The sequence below is a fragment of the Anastrepha ludens genome, chromosome 5, assembly GCF_028408465.1.
Source record: "Anastrepha ludens isolate Willacy chromosome 5, idAnaLude1.1, whole genome shotgun sequence".
NCBI lineage: Eukaryota > Metazoa > Arthropoda > Insecta > Diptera > Tephritidae > Anastrepha > Anastrepha ludens.
The window spans coordinates 59,861,781-59,887,683 of NC_071501.1; the positions used below are offsets into that span (position 1 = coordinate 59,861,781).

The following is a 25,903-nucleotide window of genomic DNA, read 5'->3' on the forward strand; positions in this document are numbered from 1 at the left end:
TGAACTTGTTCACGGATGGATCGAAGTTGGAAGGAAAGGTTGGCGGAGGAGTCTTTTGCGAAGGGCTCCCCGTCAGACAAAAATTCAGGTTACCGGACCACTGCAGTGTGTTCCAGGCAGAGGTAGCCGCAATCAAGGAGGCAGCTGATTGGCTGCTCAAATGTGTACTAACAGTCAAGAAGGTAAATATTTACTCCGATAGCCAAGCGGCAATAAGGGCCCTCGGGTCTATGACGGTGCATTCGGAATTGGTCAAGGAATGCTTGACCTCACTTTCGACTGCGTCCGAATTCCTTTGACATCAGCCTCATCTGGGTTCCCGGTCACAGCGACATTGCGGGAAACTGTGAGGCGGATGAGCTGGCTAGACAAGGGACATGTGAGGTGATTTCCCCGCGGAGGGAGAAAATTGGAATCCCCCTGACTACCTGCGGTCTGCTCCTGGAAAGATGGGCATCGCGCAAACTCAGCGAGCGCTGGGAAAATGCACAAACGTGCAAAGTCGCGAAATCCTTCTGGCCACGTGTGGACCGAAGGCGCTCGGGTGAGCTTCTGAGGCTGACAAAATATCAGCTCTCCAATCTAGTGGGTTCTCTCACAGGACACAATGCGCGAGGAATGCATGCTGTGAGACTTGGAATCATCTCGAGTCCTTTCTGTGCTGGATGTATGGAGGATGAGGTGGAATCATCTCAGCACCTTCTCCTTAGCTGCCCTGCCCTGGCGGGGCTAAGATTCAGGCATCTTGGCTCTTACTTCTTTGCCACGCCTGCTGAGATAGCTGGCGCTGACATTAAAAATCTGATGAGTTTCATCAGCAGCATTAAGCGGTTGACGCAAACATAGTCATCGTTCATAATCCGCACGCTCCTAACCTTCCCATCACCACCTCTCCCCGCCCTCTCCCTGCACCTCATCGGTCCTTCCCCTCTCCTCACTTCCTTGACAATGGTATCACAAAGGACGAATCTCTCTTCGTCCAAGTGTGCCCACTCCCTGGGCAACCATACTAACCTAACCTAACCTAATGCAAGGCGCAAAGGAAACTGTTGTCGCTTGAAATCAAATAGAAAATCGGTAGAAAACATTGGAATAGCACCAGTTGTACTAATAACATTCCGCATTCGTTTTTAAGCTACAAAGTTTTTTTCTATTGCATAGTCTCCATTCTAAATTTCGAAACCGATATTGCTGTACGGGGCCTTAGTATGGTGGACTGCGACAAGAAAACTAACATACTTAATGCCACTAGAAAAGATGCCACCTATTGACCTTATGGCGGAAAACCTGGCAGCGAAATCCGCGAGAAGGTTAGTGGCTGCTAGAGTATTCGCCTGCAGAACCTTCGGTCACAGCTCAATAGGAAAGTGGAGCTCACGTTGCACAGACTACATGACTCCGTACTTTAATTGGGAGACTCCGTACTACAATTGAAGAGGCATGAAGCCTGGCCATAGTACTTTTCACATCTATACAGACGGCTCTAAAACTTTAGACGGAGTGGGAGTGGGTATTTAGTGTTCAAAACTAGGGATAACGCAGTCTATCAGGCTGCCAGACCACAGCAGTATTTTCCAAGAGAAGTTTTTGCTGTGGGTAAAGCCGCGGAGCTAGCCTACACTAGAACTAGGAAGAACTCAACAATTAATATTTACGTGGACAGTCAAGCAGCAATAAAAGCAATCAGCTCATATTGTATTAAGTCCAAAAATGTTCGAAAGGCTAGCTGCAAACAGTAGACTGCATATCTATTGGGTGCCTGGTCTCAAAGGCATTATGGGGAACGAAATAATAGATGAGATAGCAAAAAGTGCTGTTAGACTACCCTTTGAACAAGAGAACGACATACCAAAACCGCTAAATACAATATACAATGAAATGGACGACAACATGAAAAAGCGAGTGGAAGATAGGTGGACTAATCTAACCACATACTAAACACCAAAAGTTATATTATGTATAGAACTAACGACAAAAAACTGACTCAATTCGTACTTACGCTCTCGCGAAAGGACTGCAGAACTATCATAGGTATGCTGACAGGTCATAATCTATTGGCTACACATGCGAACAAGGTAGGGATTGCTAACACGGACAAATGCAGGAAATGCAGAGAGGATGTTGAGGAAACTTTAGAACACCTTCTGTGCGTTTGTCCGGCATGATCAAAAACGTGTTTAAAATGCCTGGGAGCCCTATTGTTTGAGGGTCTGGAGGACGTCTCAAAAGCGGATCTCCCAGCACTGCTTAGATTCACCAAAAGCGCTGACATCCTACATGATGTCTACTTTCGGTACCAAAAGGTCTATGCGTGGCTTATTGCCAACCAGGCTAACCTAACCTAACCTAATGTCAGGCGATCAAACTGGCCCCAATATTTGAAAAACCATTATTAATTGTGTCGCTTTAGCAAACAGCGTTATTTTGTTGAAACTGCAGTTCGGATATATCGATGTTCTCGTGCACTTTCCACTGGAAGTCATGCCATGCCATAAACTGCACCAAACAGTCAATCTTTGTGGATGCATTGAGGCTTGGTCAACTTGGTCATCATGGACACATTGTCATCCTCTAGATGTATGTGAAACTTCATTCGGGTTACAACAAAAATTCGGACCACAAATATGATTTTTGAAAATATTTCGATGGCAGAATAGGAATAGACTCCATCTGTCAGTGAAAGTTCAGCCGGATAGACCAATCCTTGCTTATAAGCACATATACATACGTATATTGAATTGTACAATAGTAAATTATAATGTACTTCCTAATTTCGTTTTGTGGTGTTCTTTTTGAACATCGACTTTGTCTGCTTATTATTTTAAAAGTGCATTTGGCCCATCGCTGCCTTTTGCAGATAAATCTAAAATTTTGATGCAAAACACATAATATATAACGCATTGACTTCTGGATTTTTTGATATGGAATACAGCTTATGAAAAAAATGATTTAATTGACACTGTGTTTGTTCAGTTTTCTAGATTATTTATATTGGTACTTACAAAACTGCACGAGGAAATGACAAATTCATATTAATCTTATTGATAATCCAGTCGACGAGGCGGCAGTAAATAGTCGATGCAACAGCATCCCGAGCATCGCGTGCTTCTTCAGTGCTATACTGACGGCGTTCTGCTATTCCACCTTTCACCATAATGAAGTTAGTTAATGACCACATATACTTTTTTTCATCCACACGCAACAATTCCGCAATGCGCGTAACCATTTCGGTATTTTCCACTTCAGCATATTTACCAGAATGTCGGAAACGAATGTTGCCAATATTTAAGATAGCTGCAAGTACCTGTTAAATATCAATATTATATTAGTTTGGAATTAGGAAACTTAATGTAAATAAGATTGCTTTAAATAAAATGTTATTAAATATTTATTCGCACATTTTAATGAGGAATACAAACTATATTTTTTTCAATAGAGATGGGCCTATTTTGTGCGTTTTAATTGCTTTAAGAGTTAAAATTTTTAATTGGACTGCAATTGTACCATTTTTAATCGCTGTGAAGTAAAATGTAGTTTTTAAGCGCCACTGGCACTCTAACTATCTAGCGATATATCCTAGTTCAACACAGGTCTCGTGATATCTAAATTCAAATAGAAACAGTCAAATCCTTTATTTCCAAGGCAGTCCTGTATTTTTTTATACCCGCGCGCATTTGTGAAGAATGGTTTTAACATTTTGTTCATAAAATGGTTGTATGCAACGTCTCTACGTGTGTACCAAATCTCGAGCAAAAATTCATATATGGTATTTCAATGAAACTTGTTACACGCGTTACTCTTAACCGAGGTATTTTGGTACTAAATCAGTGATAAGCCACCCTCATCTTCCATATAAAAAGAAAAAAAGTAATATCTCTGTTATAAATGAATTTAAATAACTCTTATTTTACACAAATGATGAAACCAAAACAAAAACATGACACAAGCCAATTTTTTAAAATGGGCGGTGCCACACCAACTTTCTAAAACAAAACTCGATCTAACTTGATACACGTATGCGTCCAATCTCACGTGAATACTACTGAGATCGGGCGAAAACCACGCCCTTATAAACCAAATCTTTTTCTAATTGTCATATTTTTTCAGGCCGAGTGTTTTTTGGAATCATTCATACATACATACATACCTTCCGTAACGTTTCCAGCTGTTTGTGGTTAAAGTCCAGGTCTTGCAAAATAGATTCAAAACGTTTATAATTTTCAACATTTCCAATGGGGTCATCACGATGGTATTTTAATTTAGTGGTTTGGTTATCTGCAGGAATACGAAGATAACGATACCCACGGTCATTCTTTAAATGATATTCCTTTAGCAGATTTCCACTGTTCATGAAATCGTAGAAATAGTAGAAGATATGAAAATTGTGCTGATTCCTGGAAAGAAAACGACTATTTGTATTACAAAGAATGAATATTTATGACAGGGACCCAACCAATTATGACTTTACAAATAAAGGTCTAGAAAGTTTGTTAATATAAAATTATAGTAAAAACTTGAATTTTCTTGTCTCAGTCAAATGGCAAAGTTAACCTAAGCCAAATATTTTGTTTGCCGTAAATAAATGGCTTGATCAAACAACGAATAAATCGTTAATCCTATTTCAGTGAATTTAGTGACAATACATTTGCCTTATCTTCAAGATGTCAAAAATATAAATATACTTTGTTTGAGTTTCAATTCTTGGCACAAAATTAACCAAAATAGAATAAGTGGGTTTTTTGATAAAAAGAGACAGTATTTCACAGTTAAGTTTGTACTTTTTTCAAGAAAATTGGATAAATAAAAATATTTCGTGAGAATATGACGAGGATGGCAAAGATTTCGAAAATTGTCTTCTATTGTACAAAATTTTGTAGGCCTGAATTTTCAGTTTTTGAAAACATCATAACCGTTATTTTCGTCCCCTATTTTACAATGAAAAACTCTCCTACATATCGGTTGTAGAAACTCGAAGCTTCTCCAGCATGTACATGTTGAAAACGGCGCCACTAAGTTTTCCGGTTTGACCGAAGGTCAGGAAGTACTGTAATACACATCTTGTGGATTCGTTGTTAATGGGTGTACCAGCGTTAACCAGCATTTGAATTGCGTCAATGGAGTTCTCCACTCGTGTAGTAGCTCCACGATTGCCAGATCCCAAGTAGCATAAATGGTTTATAAGTAAACGGACATTGGTCGATTTACCGGAAAAGCTCTCCCCTGAAAATACAATATGTTGCGGCTCCTTATGGTGTAACATATCCTGGTAAGCAATGTCCGCCACAGCAAAAATGTGTGGGGAATTTTGTGAGCGCGACTTAAATTTATATTTACTGTGAAACTGAAAACAAATCATAAATAATGAAATTATTTTAATTTTGCGTAGAATATTTTTACCTCTTCATCGAAATCTTTTTGCAAATCGTTCGAATTTAGTGATAATAAAACGTCTCCGATAAAACTATAAGAACCACCAAGTTCTATGCGATTTCGCAGTGACTCCAAAATCATTTCTTCTGTAGCATTCTCGATAGCAGCCAAGTCTTCTGGATACATTCGTTCTGGCTTTCCATCGAAGCGTTTTATGTAACCCCTATCAACAAAGATCTCTGGTTCTTTGTATATCGCTGGTGCGTCTCTACAGAAAACGAGTAGTTCACGAATATCTGCTTGCATCTAGTTATGATAATCGATAAATTTTATAATCGCTTTTATTTCCTATACTGCGAGTCTATAAAAAATTTCATATACCTCTTCATCATTGTCGAATAGTTCATTCAGAAATGGATGTTCGATCATTTCCACCATCATTGGCCTATTTTCAACATTTTTTTCCAAACACTCTGATACGAAATCATTTATTTGTTGAGACCAATTCGTTGGCCGTAATAAAGTAGGCGGAGGGTTACGCACTATTTGGAACATAACACGTGTGGGATGCATATCAGCAAAAGGCGGTTGGCCATCTGCCAATTCAATTGTTGTAATACCTAGCGCCCATACATCTGCCCTTGAGGTGATTTCAGGTTCCTCTAAGCATTTAAAATCGTACTTTAAGTATTGTTAACAAATAGCGGTGTATGTATGTATATACATATTTATATTCTTCTATAGCAAAAAAAAAAAATCATATATATGTATACGTATGTATTCCAATGTGCATAAACAGAGTTTTTCAATAAGAACGGGTCGAAATTGAATAAATTGAGCAATCTGTGAGATATTAACTAAAATGGGTTTTATTTGAAAGGCCTGTGTATTCAAATGTGAAATGTTCCCTTACTCTGCTACATAAATCACATAAATCTAGCAGCATAGAAAAAGCCTACCAGGTCGAATCACGCGATCTTGGAGGCCAATTCAAGTTACCTGAGATCTGATTCTAAAAGAAATAAAGTCTTATAATAAAGGGTGATAAATTTAGGAGTATCGGATTTTAAAATGAAATAAAACAAACAAATTCAAATTGATATTTTTGTGTAGACCCATTCATGACAAATATTTTTTAAAGATAATGTTGGCTGCAACTAGGCCGTAATTCGGCCCTGGGTGGCCCTGACTCCCTGGAGGATCTTGGTCGGTATCTCGTGAATAACTTTAGTAATGTTGGCTGGTTTATCCACAATGCAATTAGACTTTACAGATCCCCATAAATAAATAAATAAATGCCCAAAATGTGATATCACACGATCTTGGTGACCCATCCACTGGTCCGAGACGAGAGATAAATTGCTCACCGAATCGACGCAGTAAATCCATTCTTTCACGGCCATTCGCCATTTGCTGTTACATTGGCGCTAGCAGCGTCTTTGAACAAATAAGGACCGATGATTCCTCCAGCCCATATACCACACCAAACGGTTGTTTTCAATCGATGTAATGGCTGTTCTTGAATGGTTTTGGGTTGCTCCTCAACTTAAATACAACAATTTTGCTTACTGATGTAGCCATTAAGCCAAAAATGAGTATCATCGCTGAACACCATAAGCGCGCGATAACACTTTTCACATAGCGTCGATTTTTGTAGTACAATTGTACTATTTGTAAAGTCGTCTTTCCATTATTAAATGTCAATGAATACGGGGAAAAAATTATATATTTAGTTTGGCAGTAGTAACGCGGGATCTGTCACTTTCAAGTACCTCCTATCTGATCACCCCTTAGAAGTGAATTGCTTGAAAATAGTAACTTATTTCACAAGTTCGTGTTTTTCAAAACATTCTTTTAAAGTACAAGTTTCAAGTCGAAACTTTAATTCTAATCTTAACATATAAATTTTGAGCGGTGTTTTTGCCGGCCGTATAGTGGTGCTTCTGGGTATGCAGTTACATTTGCGCGTCTAGGTTCAATTATGATGGTGATGAACGGGATCGACAAAGGACCTCCTATAATCAAACAAGCAGTCGACTCGCTCGAGTATCGGCACCCACACCATTGTTGACAGTTTTAATTGTGAAGTAATAAGAACTGGGGGTTAAGTGTGTTTTGGTTCTATTATAGAGGTAGGGCACACAGAGGCGACTGGCAGGAACTGCCTAAAGCCTAAAGACCGACCATTGTGGTAATATTCCACTCCTGCACGAGGTGCCCCTGCTTTCGACCGAAAATGGCGGATCTAGAGAGGCAAACTCGAAAAAACCCGTAATCACAGGTGTTATTCGTACCGTGCCTAAGTGATGAATGGCACTACGTCAGTGTGTCTTTTAACGGTGACCTCCAGATACCGGGCGCCCTCTGGTTGTAATTAGCCTTACCGCAACACCGGGGCACTGTTGCGGCTCGACCTCCATTCCCCTTTACTCGTGGGATTCACTTATGTCTGAAACTAACGATAAAAACGAAAACAAAGAAAAGGCAACAATGCCTTCTACAAACCAGGTCAGCAGTGACCTTTCGGCAGCTACTGTCGAACAACAACAACTGCCGCAGGCAACAAAAGGCAGCGAATGCCCGACCTCTGCCATAGCGCAATTAGAGATGGAAGTCGACGAAATGGACCTAGGGCCCATCGGGAAAACTTCCGCTTTATCACCAGAGGAAGAGGAGAAACTCTTAACTTCTCCCTCAAAAAACACAAGTTCGGCTAAGAATGGAGCGGAAATGGAAGTGAAGCTGCGGCTCAGCGGTGCCGCCAGAAAGCGACTCAGGTACCACCTGGGTAAAGGTCACTCCATTGAAGAAGCGCGACAACTAGCACAGCAGCCAATGAACTTAAAGCGTCAGCGCTCCAGCAGCACCACCCCTAAGCAAAGATCTCCCAAAAGAGCTAACTTAGTGGAAAGGACAACTGACCCATCAGAAGCCGAAAGGGCAAAGGCAGCAGTGCCTAACCTGGAGGTGAAAGAAGGGACGGCTAAAATGTCCTACAAAGATGCTGCATGTAGCACCAAGCTGGGTATCATACCACCTGATTATCCGGCAACGATATGGCCTACGGATAAACTAAAGGCCATTCAACACGCTATCCTGGACAGCATAAGGAAAAAGCAGACTGGTGGTGCCAAGCCAATCTTTAACAGCTGCACCTTCCGCGCAGGATACATAGTTGTCTCATGTGGCAACGATGAAACAACCGACTGGTTAAAGGCAGCAATGCCTAAACTTGAACCATGGAAAGATGCGCAAATTAAGATCGTTTTAGAAGAGGACATACCAAGGCCTTTGATCTTCACATGCCACTTTCCAGAACTGGACAGCACATCCACAGAGGACATCCTCAACCTCCTGGATGGGCAAAACTCTGGCCTGAACGTTCAGGAATGGCGGGTACTACGTAGAGTACAAAAGGGTAAGGTGACGGAGCTAACCATCGCAATCGACCCCATCTCCGCCATTGTGATCAAAAAACATCACTACTGGTTGAACTATGGGTTTAGCACAGTTCAACTTAGAACTAAGGCCAAAACCACGGAGAAGGATGCTGAACCAGAAGCGCCCAAGCCTCCCGCATTGCAGCGGACCGAGGAACAACCCTGCACTTCGGCATCGGCGATCGCAGCAACCGCAGTGAGCGTAACGCAAACTGATGAGCAGCCATGTTGCTCTAAAGATGCGCCACACGCCACCAAGCCTGCACCAATGTCAAGTGCTCAAAGGGTAGAGGAAGGCATAAGAATGCGACCCCCGCTTCGTGCCGACAAGAAAAATAATGGTCCAAAGAGGACCAAAAAAGGCGAGCGTCACTCTGCTGAGGAAGCGGCCTTGCTGGGTAGCAACAGAGGCAAGAGAAAGGCAGCCAGTGCCAATAAACAGAGGCGATAATGCCACACGCTATCCTAAGCAACAATAGAAGGCAACTCGGATGCCTTCAATTAAACCTCCACCATGCAAAGGCTGCCTCGGCTGAACTAGCAAGGAGGTTTAACAAACAAAACTTGGATATAGCTCTAATCCAAGAACCGTGGGTACGTGACAGAGTCATTGAGGGACTCCAAGATGTTAATGGTAAGTTAATCTATGCCAACAATGATCGCCCTAGAGCGGCAATCTTAATTAGCAATAATTTAGCTTTCATTCCCATTTCGCAGTTCACTACCACCGATCTCGTTGCGATCTGGACCAAGGTGCCAACAGACAAAGGCGAGCACGAGGTAATCATTGCCTCTGCCTACCTTCCAGGAGATGAGGAAACTGCTCCAACAAGGGAACTTGTAGCCCTAGTCAACTACTGCAAGGAGAACCACCTACGCTGGATAATAGGATGCGATGCGAATGCCCATCATACGATATGGGGCAGCACAAACATCAATGCGAGAGGTGAGTGCCTTCTTGAATTCTTACTTAGATATAATGTATCAATAGTAAACCGAGGCAATGAACCAACATTTAGGAATGCAATAAGGGAGGAAGTACTTGATCTTACCCTATGCAGTCCAAATGTACTATCAGAAGTCTCAAATTGGCATGTGTCCGGGGAAGCATCAATGTCGGACCACAGTCTTATCAGGTTTGACTTAGGTGCTACCTTACCGCACATAACAATTTACAGAAATCCAAGGAATATAAATTGGAATGTCTTTCACTTTAACTTGGAACAAAGTGCTAACTACTCTAAGCATCACCTGGTGCTTAAATCTGAGCTTGAGATGGAGGCAAATGAACTCCACTCAAACATTACGTCTGCATTTCATGAGAGCTGTCAGGAAAAAGTGAAAAAACCACGAAGGGATGTCCCCTGGTGGAATAGTACGCTTTCAAGACTACGCCATGAAACCAGAGTATTATGGAATAGAGCTAAACAAACAGGGGACTGGGTCTCCTACTCAAGAGCTCTAACCAACTTCAACAAAGAATTGAGGAAATCTAAGAGAGCTTCCTGGAGGGATCACTGTGATAAGATTTCAAATCTTCCTAATGCTATCCGCCTCCAGAAAGCCTTATCAAAGGATCACTCAAACGGCATATGTACCCTGAAAAAGCCAGATGGTAGCTACACTAAAAACCCAGAAGAAACTAGCCAACTTCTACTGGACACCCATTTCCCGGGATGCCATGCTTTACATGAGTCCACAATGTTGGTAGAACCTACCACTTATGCTGGCAGGGAGGACCTAAAGCTGGCAAATAAGCTATTCCATGAAAATCGGGTACAATGGGCTATATCTACATTTAGCCCATACAAATCTCCTGGACCTGATGGGATATTCCCTTGCCTTCTGCAAAAGGGAAGCCAATACATTGTCCCTACTTTGTCCAGACTATATAAAGCAAGCCTATTGCTAGGTTATATTCCTACGAAATGGGCTGAGGTAAAGGTCGTATTCATTCCAAAGGTAGGGAAAAAACCCGAACAATTGCCTAAGTCATACAGACCGATTAGCCTTAGCTCATTTTTCCTAAAAACAATGGAAAAAATATTGGATCAGCACATACGGGAGAATAACTTGGTTAATTTCCCACTGCACCAACTTCAATTTGCCTACCAACAAGGTAAATCTACTGAGACTGCAATACACAGTCTGGTAACCATTATTGAAAAAGCTATTGAGTCAAAACAAATCGCACTTTGCGCTTTTATTGACATAACAGGAGCTTTCGATAATACGTCCTATGAGGCAATCAACAATGCCCTATCTCAAAAGGACGTACCTAAACCCATCAGACGATGGACTATATCGATGCTGAAATCCAGAACGATCAGTACAGAATTAGGAGGAAGAATAAAGTCTATCAAGGCCACAAGAGGTTGCCCGCAAGGGGGAGTACTCTCTCCTCTTCTGTGGACACTAGTAATAGATGAACTTCTCCACAAACTGAACAACCTAGGATTCCACACCCAGGGCTATGCTGATGACCTGGTAGTATATATAATGGGCTGGCATGAAGAGACCATCTCTAACCGCATGCAACAAGCCCTTAACATAATAAACAAATGGTGCACTGACAAAGGGCTCTCTATCAACCCATCTAAAACTGCGCTAGTGCCGTTCACCAGGAAAAGGAATATCAACATCAAATGTCCTGTCCTGAATGGATCGACTCTACAACTCTCCACAGAGGCGAACTACCTTGGTATCAACCTTGACAAAGCGCTTACCTGGAACTCGCATCTTGAGAAAGTTACTGTAAAAGCCACAAGGGCATTCTATGCCTGCACAAGGCTTTTTGGTAAAACATGGGGGCTCAGCCCCAGAATGACCTACTGGACATTCACTACTGTTGTTAAGCCTATAGTCACTTATGCTTCCATAGCATGGTGGCCCAAAGTTAAGCAACGAAAGGCGGCAAGCGATCTTAACAAATTGTACCGCCTCATCTGCATCGGTATAACAGGAGCAATGAAAACATGCCCAACTGAAGCTTTGGGCGTGCTCCTAGGTATACCACCGCTTCCCATCTTAATTGAAAAAGAAGCAAGATTGAGTGCCTTAAGACTAAAAGGCAACGCCGATCTTAAAAGTGGAGATATGAGAGGACATCTAAAGATCTTAGAAGACTTTCTACACACTCCTATACTACACAGGGTGGATACAATATCTCCCAAACCCATTCTCTACAGAAACTTCCGAATTATTATTAATGAACGAACAACTTGGAGAACTAATTCTATCAATTTCAAGCCTGGATCTCAATTATGGTTCACTGATGGGTCCAAGCTGGAAGATGGTAGAACAGGGGCAGGAATCAATGGGCCTAAATTTAAAAAATCGATTCCGATGGGACTCTACCCAACAATTTTCCAGGCAGAAATACATGCCATTGAAATATGTGTGAGAGAATGCCTTCGCAGGAAAATGAGAGGTACTCACATCTACATACTCTCAGATAGTCAAGCGGCTCTAAAAGCCCTTCTATCAACAACTATCACCTCTAAATTGGTAAATGATTGCCTAAACCTTCTCAACATGTTAGGAAACCTCAACACAGTAAATGTAGTCTGGATTCCGGGACATGAAGGGCATGAGGGGAATGAAATGGCTGACGACCTCGCAAAACAAGGAGCAAATATGCAACTTACTGGTCCTGAGCCTTTCTGTGGACTCACGAAAAGCCACATTAATGAATTCCTCAGGAAATGGGAAGAAAGGAAATTTGCTGCACACTGGCTAAATTGTGCCGGTCAGCGTCAAGCCAAACAATTTCTTAGTCCCAACAAAGGAATATCAGACAAGCTACTCTCACTAAACAGAGTAGATCTGCGTCTTTTAACAGGATACCTCACAGGTCACTGCAGCCTGAGGTATCATTTAAATAACATTGGTCTATCAGAGACCAATGTCTGCCGCTTTTGCGAAATGGATATAGAAAGCTCAGAACATGTGCTTTGTGAATGTCCTGCGCTGGGCAGACAAAGACTTCACCACCTTGGTGGTATCGTAGTATCTCCATGTAATCTTTGGAACAACAAACCCACAATAGTGCTAAAATTTATAAAAAGCCTTAAACTCTAGGGTTACAAAAATAGGTCTTGCACAATAGATCAACTCTGGTCGCAGTGCGCAATGGCCTTCTAATAATAATAAGAACTTCGTTTATTTAGGAACCAGAATTAACATCGATAATAATCAAGAAAGATAGATTACAAGAATGCCACTTCCGTGAGAGTATTTCTAGACGTAACAAGTAAGCAAACAAGAAAGAGAAAACGGCGTTATACTATAAATTAGCTCGTTAATACTCGTAACAACAAAAATGAAAAACAATATAATTCTGTAATTCGGGATAGGAATTCGAGAATGCCGCTTACTTCTGTATGCTCTCCACTATGGATAAATTGCCAGATTTGATATTAAGGAAGCCAACTCCCGCTTTGTAAGGATTTTTTTTACACAATTCCGTTTTACCTAATTATTTTTGTTTACCTTGCTAAGTTCATACTGAGTTGAAAAAGTTGTGTAAGAAGCTGAAGAAAATGATCTTATGGAATTAACAACAACAACAATGTTGAATTCTGAGCAATTTTTGGTCCTCAGTAAACTTGCGCGAAACGAAACGTGCACAGACCCTTCGTAACCCCAAATGATAAGTTAAAATGCGATAAATCGATGTTTTGGAGATATTCGACTCTGATTCCATGAATTTCAACGATGATTTAGGTTCATTCTTATAAATCTACGAACAATTTCGATGGAATTTTCGGTGATTACTAATTTTGGGCGGCCTCTATGTTCATTATAATTTATGTCCTCGCAACCATCTCTGAAACGAATAAACCACTCATGAACTCTAGCACGAGATAGACAATTATCGCCATGAACTTTTTTCATCAATTCAATTGTTTCGGTAAACGTTTTACCGACTTTAAAACAAAACTTGATATTAGCTCTTTGTTCGAAACTCATTTTTGTACCGATAACAGAAACATACCGACACTTTAGACGCAATAACTTCGCTTCCACTTAACCGAATGTTACCAAGCTTGCACTGGAAGTCAGTTAGGAATGCAACTTCGAACGCATTAACTCATTAAAAAGATGGCGCCATCACAAACATTTTTATGACGCCAGTCTTGTTTATTTTGTACTTCACCTAGTATAACATTTCGGCATACGAGTATTTATGACTGTTGCATACTCGTACTGGTAAATAGTTTTGGATTTTTGGAGAAGTAATATCAAAGCTTGGCGTTGAGTTATCTAAATTTGTATACTCTTTATAACTTATCATATGTGGTCATGGACAAATTGACGTGGCTGAGGGGACTCTTCCCGCCATTTGATATTATATATGCACATATTTTGAACATTTTGGGGTATATACGTTTTGTGTATGCATACTAATACTAAATGTTAGTGCTGCAAGGCACATCGATATAATATCGATACATAAATGTTTTTAAATTAACTTCAAACATCGATGTTTTTCCAGTACCACTAAATATACTGATTATGTTAGACTGTTCTCTTATACATACATATACATAGTAAAAACCGAAATATAATCTTACTTGCACTCAGCGCAGTTACAACCTCTGGCGCCATCCAACAGGGTGATCCGATGCATGTGCCCCGCTTACCGAATGTTGAATCTACTTCTCGCGATAAACCGAAATCACAAAGTTTCACTCGCCCATCCTTTGTAAGTAGGATATTATCACCTCGTATATCCCTATGAATTACGTGATTTCTATTTAGCTCAATAGCTCCCCGACATGTTTCACGTATAATGTAAGCGATATGCTCTTCTCGCATGCGACGTTCCAGTCTTACCAATTTATTAACCATATCCACAGCTGTGCCACCACTGCAATACTTTATATAGGGTTATTATTTGCAACCTCATATTTACTTATTAACGTATTGGTCTTATTCTTAATTATCACAAGAGATTAGTTAGTTTAATTTTGAATGGGTTTCTACAATTTTAAATTTTATAAATAAAGATGTTATTATAAAAACAAGTAATAACTATTCACTTTCAAGGAAAGTGGTTGGTTACGTATTTAAATTGTGAAATATCCAAATAACACTGAAGCAATAGCTTTCGACTTCTGCAGACAATCAGGCGTAAGCTATGTATATGGGAAAAAGAATCTTTTCCGAAAACACCACGTTGAGATACCTGGCCTATGACGATGACATCTGTCACGCAAGTTTTCTGATCTTAAGGCTATGGTAACGTCCGTGCAACCACCTCTGAGTCAATGGACATCGATGGACAACGGTTCCAGAGCGTGGAGAAGTTTTGCTACTTTGTGAGTATTATCGACGCAAGTGGAGGCTCTGACATAGATGTTGAACAAAGAGTATGCAAAGCGAAGTCCTCATTTGGCATTCTCTATGTCATAACAAAAACATAAGCTTCGGTACCAAACTGAAAATATTCAATGCATGCGTTCAATCTGTGTTTCTATATGGGTACACTACTTGGAAGGTTACAATGACAATTACAAAACGACTTCAAATTTTCATCAACCGCTGCCTTCCACGCATACTTCGAATCTTGTGGCTCCGTAAAATAAGCAACTCTGAGTTGCTTAGGATTACCAATCAGGTCGAGATGGCCTGTGAAGTACGGAGAAGGAAATGGCAATGGATTGGTCACACACTTCAAAAAGACGACAACAATGTGGCTAAACAAGCGTTAAGGTCGAACCCGTTCCAACAAGCAGGACCTTCTGTTGGAAGACCTCGTACAACCTGGCGAAGATCAACCGAATCCCAAATGGCAACTCTTGACTTATCATGGAGCGAATTGAAGGTTCTAGCGCAAAACCGTACTCGCTGGTGATCTGGAATTGTTGACGCCCTATACTCCACAAGGAGTTAAAGCAACACATATATGTATTACCTCATTAAAATCGCTAATATAATCGTATTATTTTTAAATAATTTGTATTTAAGTTTTAGATTATTCTATTCACATAATGTTTATATAATATTAACACTAAGGCAACAGCCAGTAAGAACCTTTGTGTTTTTTAAATAAAATAAAATAAAAAAGTTCCTTACCTCCATGACAAACCATATTTCATCAGGCGCGTTTGGCTTTACAAGCTTATAGACGCCATAAAATTCTGGCAGGTTCGGGTGGTTGCAATGATCACGCAGGGTGCGGTATTCTTCTTCGATTGATACTTGATGTTCTTCATCATAGTGTTGAATTTTTAAAGCTACCATCCGATCATTCTCCAACTCCTTTGCTCGAAATACCTTTGCGTTGACACCTTGAGCAATTTCTTCGTAGATTTCAAATTTGTCTGTCGGATCCGGCAGTTGTGTGTAAGGTAAATACATTTTTTGTGTTTTTCAAAATCCTGAAAAAGTAAACAATATCTTATTAATTAAAGTTCAGTATTTAATTAAAATATAAAAAGAAGTATTGTCATTCATATAACCAGCTCTTAAATTATATTGTTTACCTTAGCTTCAACTCTGCTAACTTTGAGGATCAGAGACCTCTGTCAGCCACTAAATGAAGTTGGCAAAAACGTGCCTTTAAATAATTAAAACAGTATAGCAAGATTTTGGTGAACTCAGACGAAGGGTGCTAAATTCGCTCTGCATCAAATTTTAATCAAATTTAATATTGAAAAGCAAAAACAAAAACACATCTCTGGACACCCCTTTCATTAGTTTCCCGGAGCTTCCGACTACCAATAAAGCAATTCCTAAATCCAGAGTTTTGGAATCTGCCGACAAAAAAAGCCTTTGTCTCATTACTCTTGCTTTGCGGTTCATGAATCCTCGTATATTCGCGCAGTGAGTAAAGAATTCCAAACAGTTTTAAAACTGCATGACGGTAACGTTTCATTATTAGTGAACAGCAAAAGCATTTCTGAAAGATTTTTCTTCCTAAAAGAACTTCGCGGCATATGTCGTACAAAAGTAAAATATCTCGAAAATCCCAACTACAGCAAGGGAACAGTATGTATATGCATCATTTCTAATCAATGTACCAGATAAAGAAATTGTGAGTGAACTTAGACCCCAAGGAGTGGTCGCTGTGTAAAATTCGACCTCTTTCATACCCCCGAAAAGATGGAGATTGCTTGGCGAAATGTTCGTGTTAGGCAATACATTCCTAACCCCATGCGTTGTAAGAGCTGTCAATCGCTCGGACATACGTACAGCTAAATTCTGTATGTGAAAATTCTAACTCGCCCTCCCATTCGCACAAAGCGTGTAAGGGCACGCATTATGCACTCTGATCACTCTGCCTCCTCTAACAAATATGAAAAATTTACCCAAGCAAAAGAAATTAACAAAAATAAAGGTAACTCAAAAGTGCACCATTCGAGAAGCCATAAAAACGCACAAAACAATCACACCAAATTTCTCTGAGAAGTCTCGTTCATTTGCTTCGATAGTTTCTAATTCAAATAACAATATTGAACTAAACAACACTCATCCACAAAATAAGACTATTGCCAACTTACAATTTGACATTCCAACGCTACAAATGCAGGCGATCTGCTTTCCACAATCCTACTCACAGCTTAGGCAAAATACTCACTCTTTTATCCAATCTCTCACTTCACATTCGATACAGGCTCTATCGCAAAATCAAGACAGCAATCAATCTGTTGATATTAATTTACTTTAGTAAGTGTGCAAACATTATATGATATTTGTATATTACATATATGTAAGAAACAACCCTAATGTAACTTTAACTTGACCTATAATAATCAGACAATAGAAAACGTGACTAATTTGAAAATAGCAAGCATAAGTTTTGATAAGACTCTTAGCTTTGAGGTACATTGTAAATATCTAAAACGTAAACTTAATAATACCTTAAATCTCATTAAATACTTCGCTTCAAAATACAGCAATGTTCTTCAAAATTCTTTAATAAATCTAACAAAATCATTAATAATATCTTAAATTGATTATGGTCTACCAATATATGGAGAGTGTTCAAAAGGTACTCTACCATTCAGCGATTCGTAAAAGTCTTCGAGCTTTCCCAACCTCCCCGTCAAAAAATATTTTAGCCAAAGCTTGACTTCCCAGACTGAGTGATAGAGTAATGTCTAATACACTCTGTGGTATCTAATAAGGGATAAAATTCCTTGGAGTGGTTTTCTATTCCCATACAGTTCGATATTTACCGCCGAGACGATTGCCAACGCCTTCTTTCTTCTGATAACGCCTTCTCTGCTAAGGGAAAATATAGAATCTGCACAGATAGTAAATTTATCATCGCAGCTCTGTCGAGTTCAAACAGAGTGCATTCGAAAGAAATTGTCTCAGCAAAAGGCAAAAATAAAAGTTATGTGGGCCCCTGGATGCAGCGGGATTCTTGGCAACGAAAACTATGATGAAGCAGCAAAAGGTGTCAGCAATATGCAGACATTAGGTTTCGAAACTTTTGTTAAAACCGACATTGTCAGGATAGCCGATAGTAGCTATTACTCAACTAAAAATGGATTACATACAAATACAACTAGAAATCCATAAATCCAGAACGACTAAAAGCAATTGTTCCAAAAGGAGAGACACTACAGCAGGCAAAAATCTTCACCTGGCTCCGACTAGGACATACAAATATCACTCACCAACACCTTCTGAAAGTAATGCCTGGCCCAATTTGCTCAGCGTGTAACTGTCCATTATTCACATAACTACTGCACCATGTACAGCAACGGCAGAAACAACACCTTTAAAGACAGGAAACCTTAAGATTTATTAAAAGAGAATTCTCTACAAAATATGTAAAATATTTATTGTTTTATGTTCCAAATTGGACTAGTTTATCTTTTATAATTCTGTTTATTGATTTCCCACACAATTCAATTATATTTTAATAATTTGTAATAATTATGTAAAAAATCTATTAGTGTTACAATATTTTTGACCGATACTCTTAGTTTCTAATGCCTTTCATAATGTAATATAAGTATTCATAATTGTATTTCTAATAAATAAATATAAAAAAAATAGTCCAGTGTAGACCCACTTAAAGTGTACTATGGCAGCTTAAGTATGTAGGTATATCCAAAATGATGTTAAAACCATATGTTATACTCGTACTTTGTGTGTGTTTTCCGAATCTTAAAATTAAAAGTCAATCTCACTAGAATTTACAAACTTTAAAATTTTTACAGCCAATCAGTTTATTTGCTTAAACTACAATGAGCTTATATAATCTGTTCTCTAGTAGTTGGCTTCAAAATCCAACTGACCAAAAGTACGTTTCTTTTAAATTTTTTTTAGAGTAAATTCTGCTCAAAAAGAAACCACGTTAGCTATAGTATAATACATAAACGCTCACGGACTCCCTTGCCAGAAACGGATCCCAAGCATGCATAGAAAGATTGAGCCTAGAGGAAAATGCCCAATAGAATCGGAAAAAAATGGTGTTGCTACAATGTATGTATTTAGGTATATATAGCAATTTAGGAAAAATGGCCAAATAGTCCCAGTCTCTCATCATCTCATATCCGTTATGGTTCGCAAAAGAAGCCTCGTATAGATGCACATACGTAAATTTTAGAACTTGATGAGCCGCAAAGTAATGGCATAACTTCACTGCTTGGCATTTCCATGTTCACCATCATCCGACGTCGGCATCCTAGTAACATGTACGGTAAAATTAATGTAATGGCGTTATTTTTTTTTAAATAAAAAACTCGCCTTTCCTTTGAATGTACGACGAGCAATCGAGTAAGGGCACAGGAAGCAAAGCACAAGGAAGCAAATCAAATAATTCAAGATAATTCAGCGAAGTGCATCCATCAATAAACCCATGGAGCTAACCGGTTGTGCTGGTTAAAAAGAAAGATAGGTTTGTGTAGATTACAAAAATTTGAATAAAGTGATGAAAAAGGACATCTACACATTACACTTTAACCGGTGCAAAATAGTTTGACTCGCTTGATTTAAATCCTGGTTACTGGCAGACGGAAATAGAAGAATGCGTTGTGCAATGCTCCAGCAACCTCTGAACGCTTGATGGAACATGTACTGATGGCATCATCATTATGATTAAACCAGAAGTGTGCATTGTTCAAGACAGAAGTCTTGGATATAAGGTGGCAACCGACGGCGGTAAAGCAGGCGAGGAAAAAGAGGCAGTGAATAATTCGCCACGGCCAATAAATGTGCGCGAAGTTCGTCACATGCCCTTATCACCGTCGTTTTATTTTTCGATTCGCAAATATTGCGCGGAGTCTCTATAATCTCACTAAGAAGAGTTGGTATTTTGTTTGTTACAAGGAGCAAAAGGGATCGATCCAGCAGCTGAAAGAGCTTCTTTGTACTGTATACGGAATAGGAGGAGTACTGTCACAGATCCTCAATGGCACGAACAAGTGGTTGCATACTATATATATCAGAGTCTTCGGAAAGCCGGAAATGAATTAAGGCATAACGAGATGTGAACTGTTAGCTGTGGTTTATTTTATTTATTTTCCCAATGGTTATTTTTAAAAACCCTTCGCCAATGTGAATGTGTGTCTATGAATAAGAAATAAAAAATGTATCTACATTGTTAGAGAGATTACAAAAAACGAACCTAATACGGTTTGAATCTGGGTCAGTCTTGTGCAAATATGCATAATGCAATTACTAGAAGGAAAAGGTACTGAACTAGAAGGAACTAATTAGTGTAGGGATTTGAACTGCAAAATCTGCACTAAAATTAAGTGCTAAGAACTAGTTAGCTGGTTAGTTTGTTACTAGTTTGAAAATTACTGTTGTATGCAAAGTGATTGTTTTTATTTAACGCTTTCGCCAATTACCAGTAATACACAACCATTTGTTTATAAGCAGCTGTCGGAGTAAAATAGAAAAAGTAGGGCCAATGAAGATCATTCACGTGAACTCTCGCCCATACTGGCTCAATAAGCGCTTACTTCCCTTGTGAGAAAAAATTTATTGCTGGGCATCTACCGACAACCTTTCCTGAGCAATATGCGTCTTCATTTTATTTCCGCACTTCCAATGCATTCCAAGCTTCCAATGCATTTAAAAGTCCTTCATGTATACATGTTGGCTACTTTAGAGAAGTACGGATGGGCAAATATTGCCTACAGATTCAGCAGCACGTCTCTCAAAAGCAAGCTAAACTTGATGAATATTGGCTGAATACTCGTAGCACTCAACCTACCCAAAATAGATTTACTTCTCTAGAAATTCCAGAAAAGGATAATCCCAAACACCGTGAAAAAACTCCAAAGCCCCCGCCAATATTTTTTACCTCACCATTACTCCACTAATAAAGCTTCTAAAAGGAGTTGCCCAAAAACTCATATGACTTGAAACTCATTAATGGTAACCCGGTCAAAATACAACCATTTACCCCAGAAGCCTACAAAGTTATTGTGATTCTATTGGAGAAAAAACACACGAAATTATATTCTTATAAGTCCAAACAGGAGACAAACTTTATACACCCTTCCAGAGCTACAGAAAATATTTCACAAGTGCTGAAAGAGCTTGGTCATTCAGCAGAAAATATCTACAACATCAAGCATTGTCGAGCTAAAGCCAAACTCGAACGAGAATTGTCTTTGAACCCCCACGCCCGAAACGCGAATTACCAGCCAGACACTGAGAAACAAGAATGAGAACCCTGCACCTCTCACCCAGTCACAAAGTTCGTCTAGACCCATCGCTGCTACTCATTCTCAAGTTATCCCAAAAAATATAAGAGTCTCTCAGTCTCCCAGACCCGAAGCCTAAAGAAACAACACCCAAGACATCAAGTGAAATACGATAAATGATGACGCTTCTCTGACAAGTCTTGCAAGAAGCCTCCGCAATGCTGAATCTGCTCGTTACTCTCACGACACCACCCTGAAACCCTTTAAACCCATGAATATTCTTTGGAATGCCAATGGGCTTTTTAAACACATACTAGAAATAAAAACGCGACTCAAATTTCACGACATAGATATTCTCCTAATATACGAAACTCATTTTACAGATAAAAGCAGTTTTCGAACTCCAAATTACATTATGCTGACCCTGCTATTCTCATTATAGGTCATATTAAACACCACAGCTTAAATTCTTACTGTACAGAAGCTATTCTAGCCACAAATATTATTGTGGAAAACTCGAAAGGCCCACCCACAATCTCATCAGTACGAGTATACGACTCACCCAATCATGCTATCAAGGCAGAAGGGTATACAAAATTCTTCAAAACCGAGAAAGTATAATCTTATCGCCCCATCAGCTTAACACCCTTTGTCTCTAAAGTTATGAAATTCCTTTTTCTCAAAAGATTGATGCCCAAAATTCAAGGCCGAAAATGAATCCCAAAACATTAATTCGGCTTCAGAAAGACATAGGCTACCATCGAACAGGTACACAGGCGCGTAAATATTTAGTATTTACAAAGTTTTTGAGAAGTGTTGCCTAGCCGCAGTTTTCGACATATTCCAAGACTTTAAATAAATAATAATAATATTATATTAATAATAAATAAAAACAAGACACTCTACCTATAAATTATTACATTTCTATAAAGTCCTTCCTCAGTGACCGACATTTGAAGAACACTCTGAACTCTGTGAACGTTTAGCTGGCGTGTCCCAGGGCAATATAATTAGTCCAATCCTCTACTTGCTTTACACGCACGATTTACCAGTCTCTGAGGAAACTATCGTTGGAACTCTTGCAGATGACACCGCTGTTCTCGCAATTGACTCTAACCCCCAGAAGTTTTCATTTAAACTCCAAAAAGGACTTGATATTTTAACTCACTGGTTAAAACATTGGAGAATAAAATCCAATGGGACAAAAAGAGGTCAAGTAACGCTCGCACTCAATCGAAGCGCTTGCCCTCCCGTAAAACTCAATAATATAATCAGACCCCAAAATTATTTACGAAATATATTGGTATACTCCTCCACAGCAAGCGTACATGGAAAACACATATTTGGACTAAACGTAAGGCACTTGGAATCAAACTCAAAAATCTATACTGGCCACTTACTCACACTCTACACAGCCATATTAAAACCAATATGGACCTACGGCATACAAGCTCTGAAGCACTGCAGCCAATTCTAACATCGAAATACTTCAAGGATTACAATCGAGAACATTTATAAGTAGAATGATTACAAACGCACCACATTATATCATAAATGCTCAAATCCATCGAGATCTCAAATTTTCCACAATAGCTCAAGATATATGATAAAAAAGCTTGCCACATCACACAATATAAGACTCCTCCAATCGCAATCCAATCTTTAGTTGCAGAAATAACTCTCGAATCCATCTCCTTTAACAGACTGAAGATTAAGTTAATAGCGGATTTATTATATTAATAAGCAAAAATCTAATAATCGTTGCACCACTTCCATGCATGATTCTAGACATGCAATGTTTGTTTTACAAATCTTTATCTGATGGACCTATTTTTTGATTTACAGAGGATGCCAAGTACGGTTTTATTAATTTTTGTTGTGAAGTGATATGAAACATACCTATGTGAGTACTTAAATGTACCCGTGTACGTAAATATTGCATTTACGTTTACATATGCACTTGTATATATGTAAGTAATAATTTTCAAGAGTATAGTTATTATAACTCGAAAACGTATACAAACTTAATAATTTTATTGTAACATGCACAACAGGTATTTTGAAATAACTGTTTGATATACATTTTACATAATTTTTATAATATATATTACTTTTATGTTTTATGAATCTTTTAGAATTTTAAATATTTTTTAAATACAAACCTATAGATCTTAATTTTTACTTATTTTATATTATTAAACTAAATTCACACTTTTACTAGCTTTTGAAAAACTTTACTTCACCGTAACAGCCTGCAGCTCCATACGCTGCATAACGCGCACTGAAATTGTATTGGAAAGGAATTGAAAATTCGCATAGAAACCTTTCAACAGAAACCTTTTAAGTTATTTGCGAATAAACGGTTTAAAACTGACTAATGGGATGAACATATTTATATAAGTAAGAGTAAACGTAGATATGTGAGTACATTAGGATGGGCCCGCGAGTCCCACAAAGAATAAATAAAATATTAATTTACTGCGTTTGCTACGAATATTAATGTTTTCAGAATTTGGTGAAGGAGATTCTTTTATTTTGCCAAACATTTTCAAACTCCTACTAAACTTGTCCAAAGTTCCTTCCAGTACACATATAGTATGTAGTTATGCAAATAATTGGAGTCTGTGAAACTTTCGCTTAATTTTTGGGCCTTATAAACATGTTTCAAATAGAAAATTATAAACAGGGGAAAAAATTGGTTTGTTTACTGCAAATTATTTTATTAATTAAATAATTAATGACTTTTTTTACCAATGAAACACACCATCCTATTTTCAGGTAAAATCGGCTGCTGAGGCCGACAACCCACATAATTTTGTTTTTGTTTTTTATCATATCTTAAAGCTATCATATATACAAAAAATTTTATTTTAAATTTAAATTTGCCTTTTGGAATAATTTGAACCTGAAGGCGACATTTAAAAAATGTTTTTCATCGAATACATGCCATTTTATGACGCATTTCCATTTCGGCTCGTTGCCCGAAAGTATTAAAATAGTTATTATAAATTTTTGACTCTGTCATCTGCAAATACACAACTTAGTTGAAATAAATACGAACAAATAGCTGAAAATATCGTTTCGCTGCCCGCCATCCCACCGCGGCGAAATGAGTACTAATAAAACGCGGAGAAACTAAATTTTTGTGGAAATTCAGTAAATGACTTGGTGATATTGTGATTTGTGACATTTAACTAAACAAACTAATGAAAACGAAGTATCGCGTGCTTCCAAATGCAGTTTGTTTTTGCGTTTTTATACGGATGCCGTCGTGGAAAGTGTGTGTATTTGCGTATAATTTCTTGTGTTTGGTAGTTTCGCCTACCCTTCCTCTTTACAAAGCAGTAATTCGCATTCCTTTTGTTTGTATAACTATTCTCGGAGCATGACTTTATTAAACAAATTTTATTAAGCAATTATAACGGTTGCAAATATCCTAACACCCTTATGTACATTTTGCGCTCTAACAGGCCATGCTTAGGAGCTGGACTGACAGTAGGGGACTTCCTATAAACCCCACAAAAACTGAAATAGTTCTCTTTACAAGGAAACATAGGCTTCTTATAATCTCCCCGCTGGCTATTAAGGGTGTGGAGATTTCTTTGAGAGAGAATGTCAAGTACTTAGGACTCATATTAGATAGGAAACTCACGTTGAAACCTAATATTGCGGAAAGAGTAAAAACGGCCAAAGTTGCATTACATACTTGAAATAAAGCGGTCGGTGTTAAATGGGGTTAAAACCTCGCATTACACATTGGCTCTATCTTCTTCTTAATTGGAGCGATAACCGCTTACGCGATTTTGGCCGAGCTTAGCAAAGCGCGCCAGTCGTTTCTTTCTCGTGCTAACCGGCGCCAATTGGACACACCAAGTGAAGCCAAGTCCTTCTCCACCTGATCTTTCCAACGCAGAGGAGGCCTTCCTCTTTCTCTGCTACCACCAGCTGGTACCGCATCGAATACTTTCAAAGCCGGAGAGCTTGTATCCATTCGGACGACATGACCCAGCCAACGTAACCGCTGGATCTTTATACGCTGCGCTATGTCTATGTCGTCGTAAAGCTCATACAGCTCAACGTTCCATCGTCTGCGATATTCACCGTTGCCAACGTGCAAAGGTCCAAAAATCTTACACAGAATCTTTCTCTCGAACACTCCAAGCGTCGCTTCATCGGATGATCTCATCGTCCACGCTTCTGCGCCATATGTTAGGACGGGCATGTTCGTCGCGAGAGGACTTTACTGTTCAGTTGCTTACTTAGTCCAAAGTAGCACTTGTTGGCAAGAAAGATTCTACATTGGATTTCAAGGCTGACATTGTTATCGGTGTTAATGCTGGTTCCTAAATAAACGAAGTCTTTTACAACCACGAAATTATAATTGTCTACAGTGACGTGGGTGCCGATACGCGAGTGCGCCGACTGTTTGTTTGAAGACAGGAGGTACTTCCTTTTGTCCTCGTTCACCACCAA

At 39.1% G+C, this 25,903-nt stretch overlaps 1 protein-coding gene across 5 annotated transcripts in view; it reads right to left on the reverse strand.

Moving 5' to 3' along the window:
• LOC128864935 (neither inactivation nor afterpotential protein C) overlaps positions 1-23,714 on the reverse strand; it is a 52,741-nt gene extending 29,027 nt beyond the window's left edge. For 2 of the 5 annotated variants that reach the window (XM_054104713.1, XM_054104717.1), the window contains exons 1-8: positions 23,593-23,714; positions 15,891-16,195; positions 14,387-14,690; positions 5,752-6,032; positions 5,398-5,676; positions 4,953-5,341; positions 4,148-4,394; positions 3,003-3,304 (exon numbers count right to left, since the gene is read on the reverse strand). In XM_054104713.1, the coding sequence (XP_053960688.1) occupies positions 3,003-3,304; positions 4,148-4,394; positions 4,953-5,341; positions 5,398-5,676; positions 5,752-6,032; positions 14,387-14,690; positions 15,891-16,175 (2,087 nt within the window). In that variant the 5' untranslated portion in view covers positions 16,176-16,195; positions 23,593-23,714. Of the gene's footprint in view, positions 1-3,002; positions 3,305-4,147; positions 4,395-4,952; positions 5,342-5,397; positions 5,677-5,751; positions 6,033-14,386; positions 14,691-15,890; positions 16,196-17,394; positions 17,436-18,442; positions 18,512-23,592 lie in introns of those variants that run through there. The other 3 variants (XM_054104716.1, XM_054104715.1, XM_054104718.1) reach the window with 3 other exon arrangements.
• Between the last annotated feature and the right edge of the window lie 2,189 nt (positions 23,715-25,903).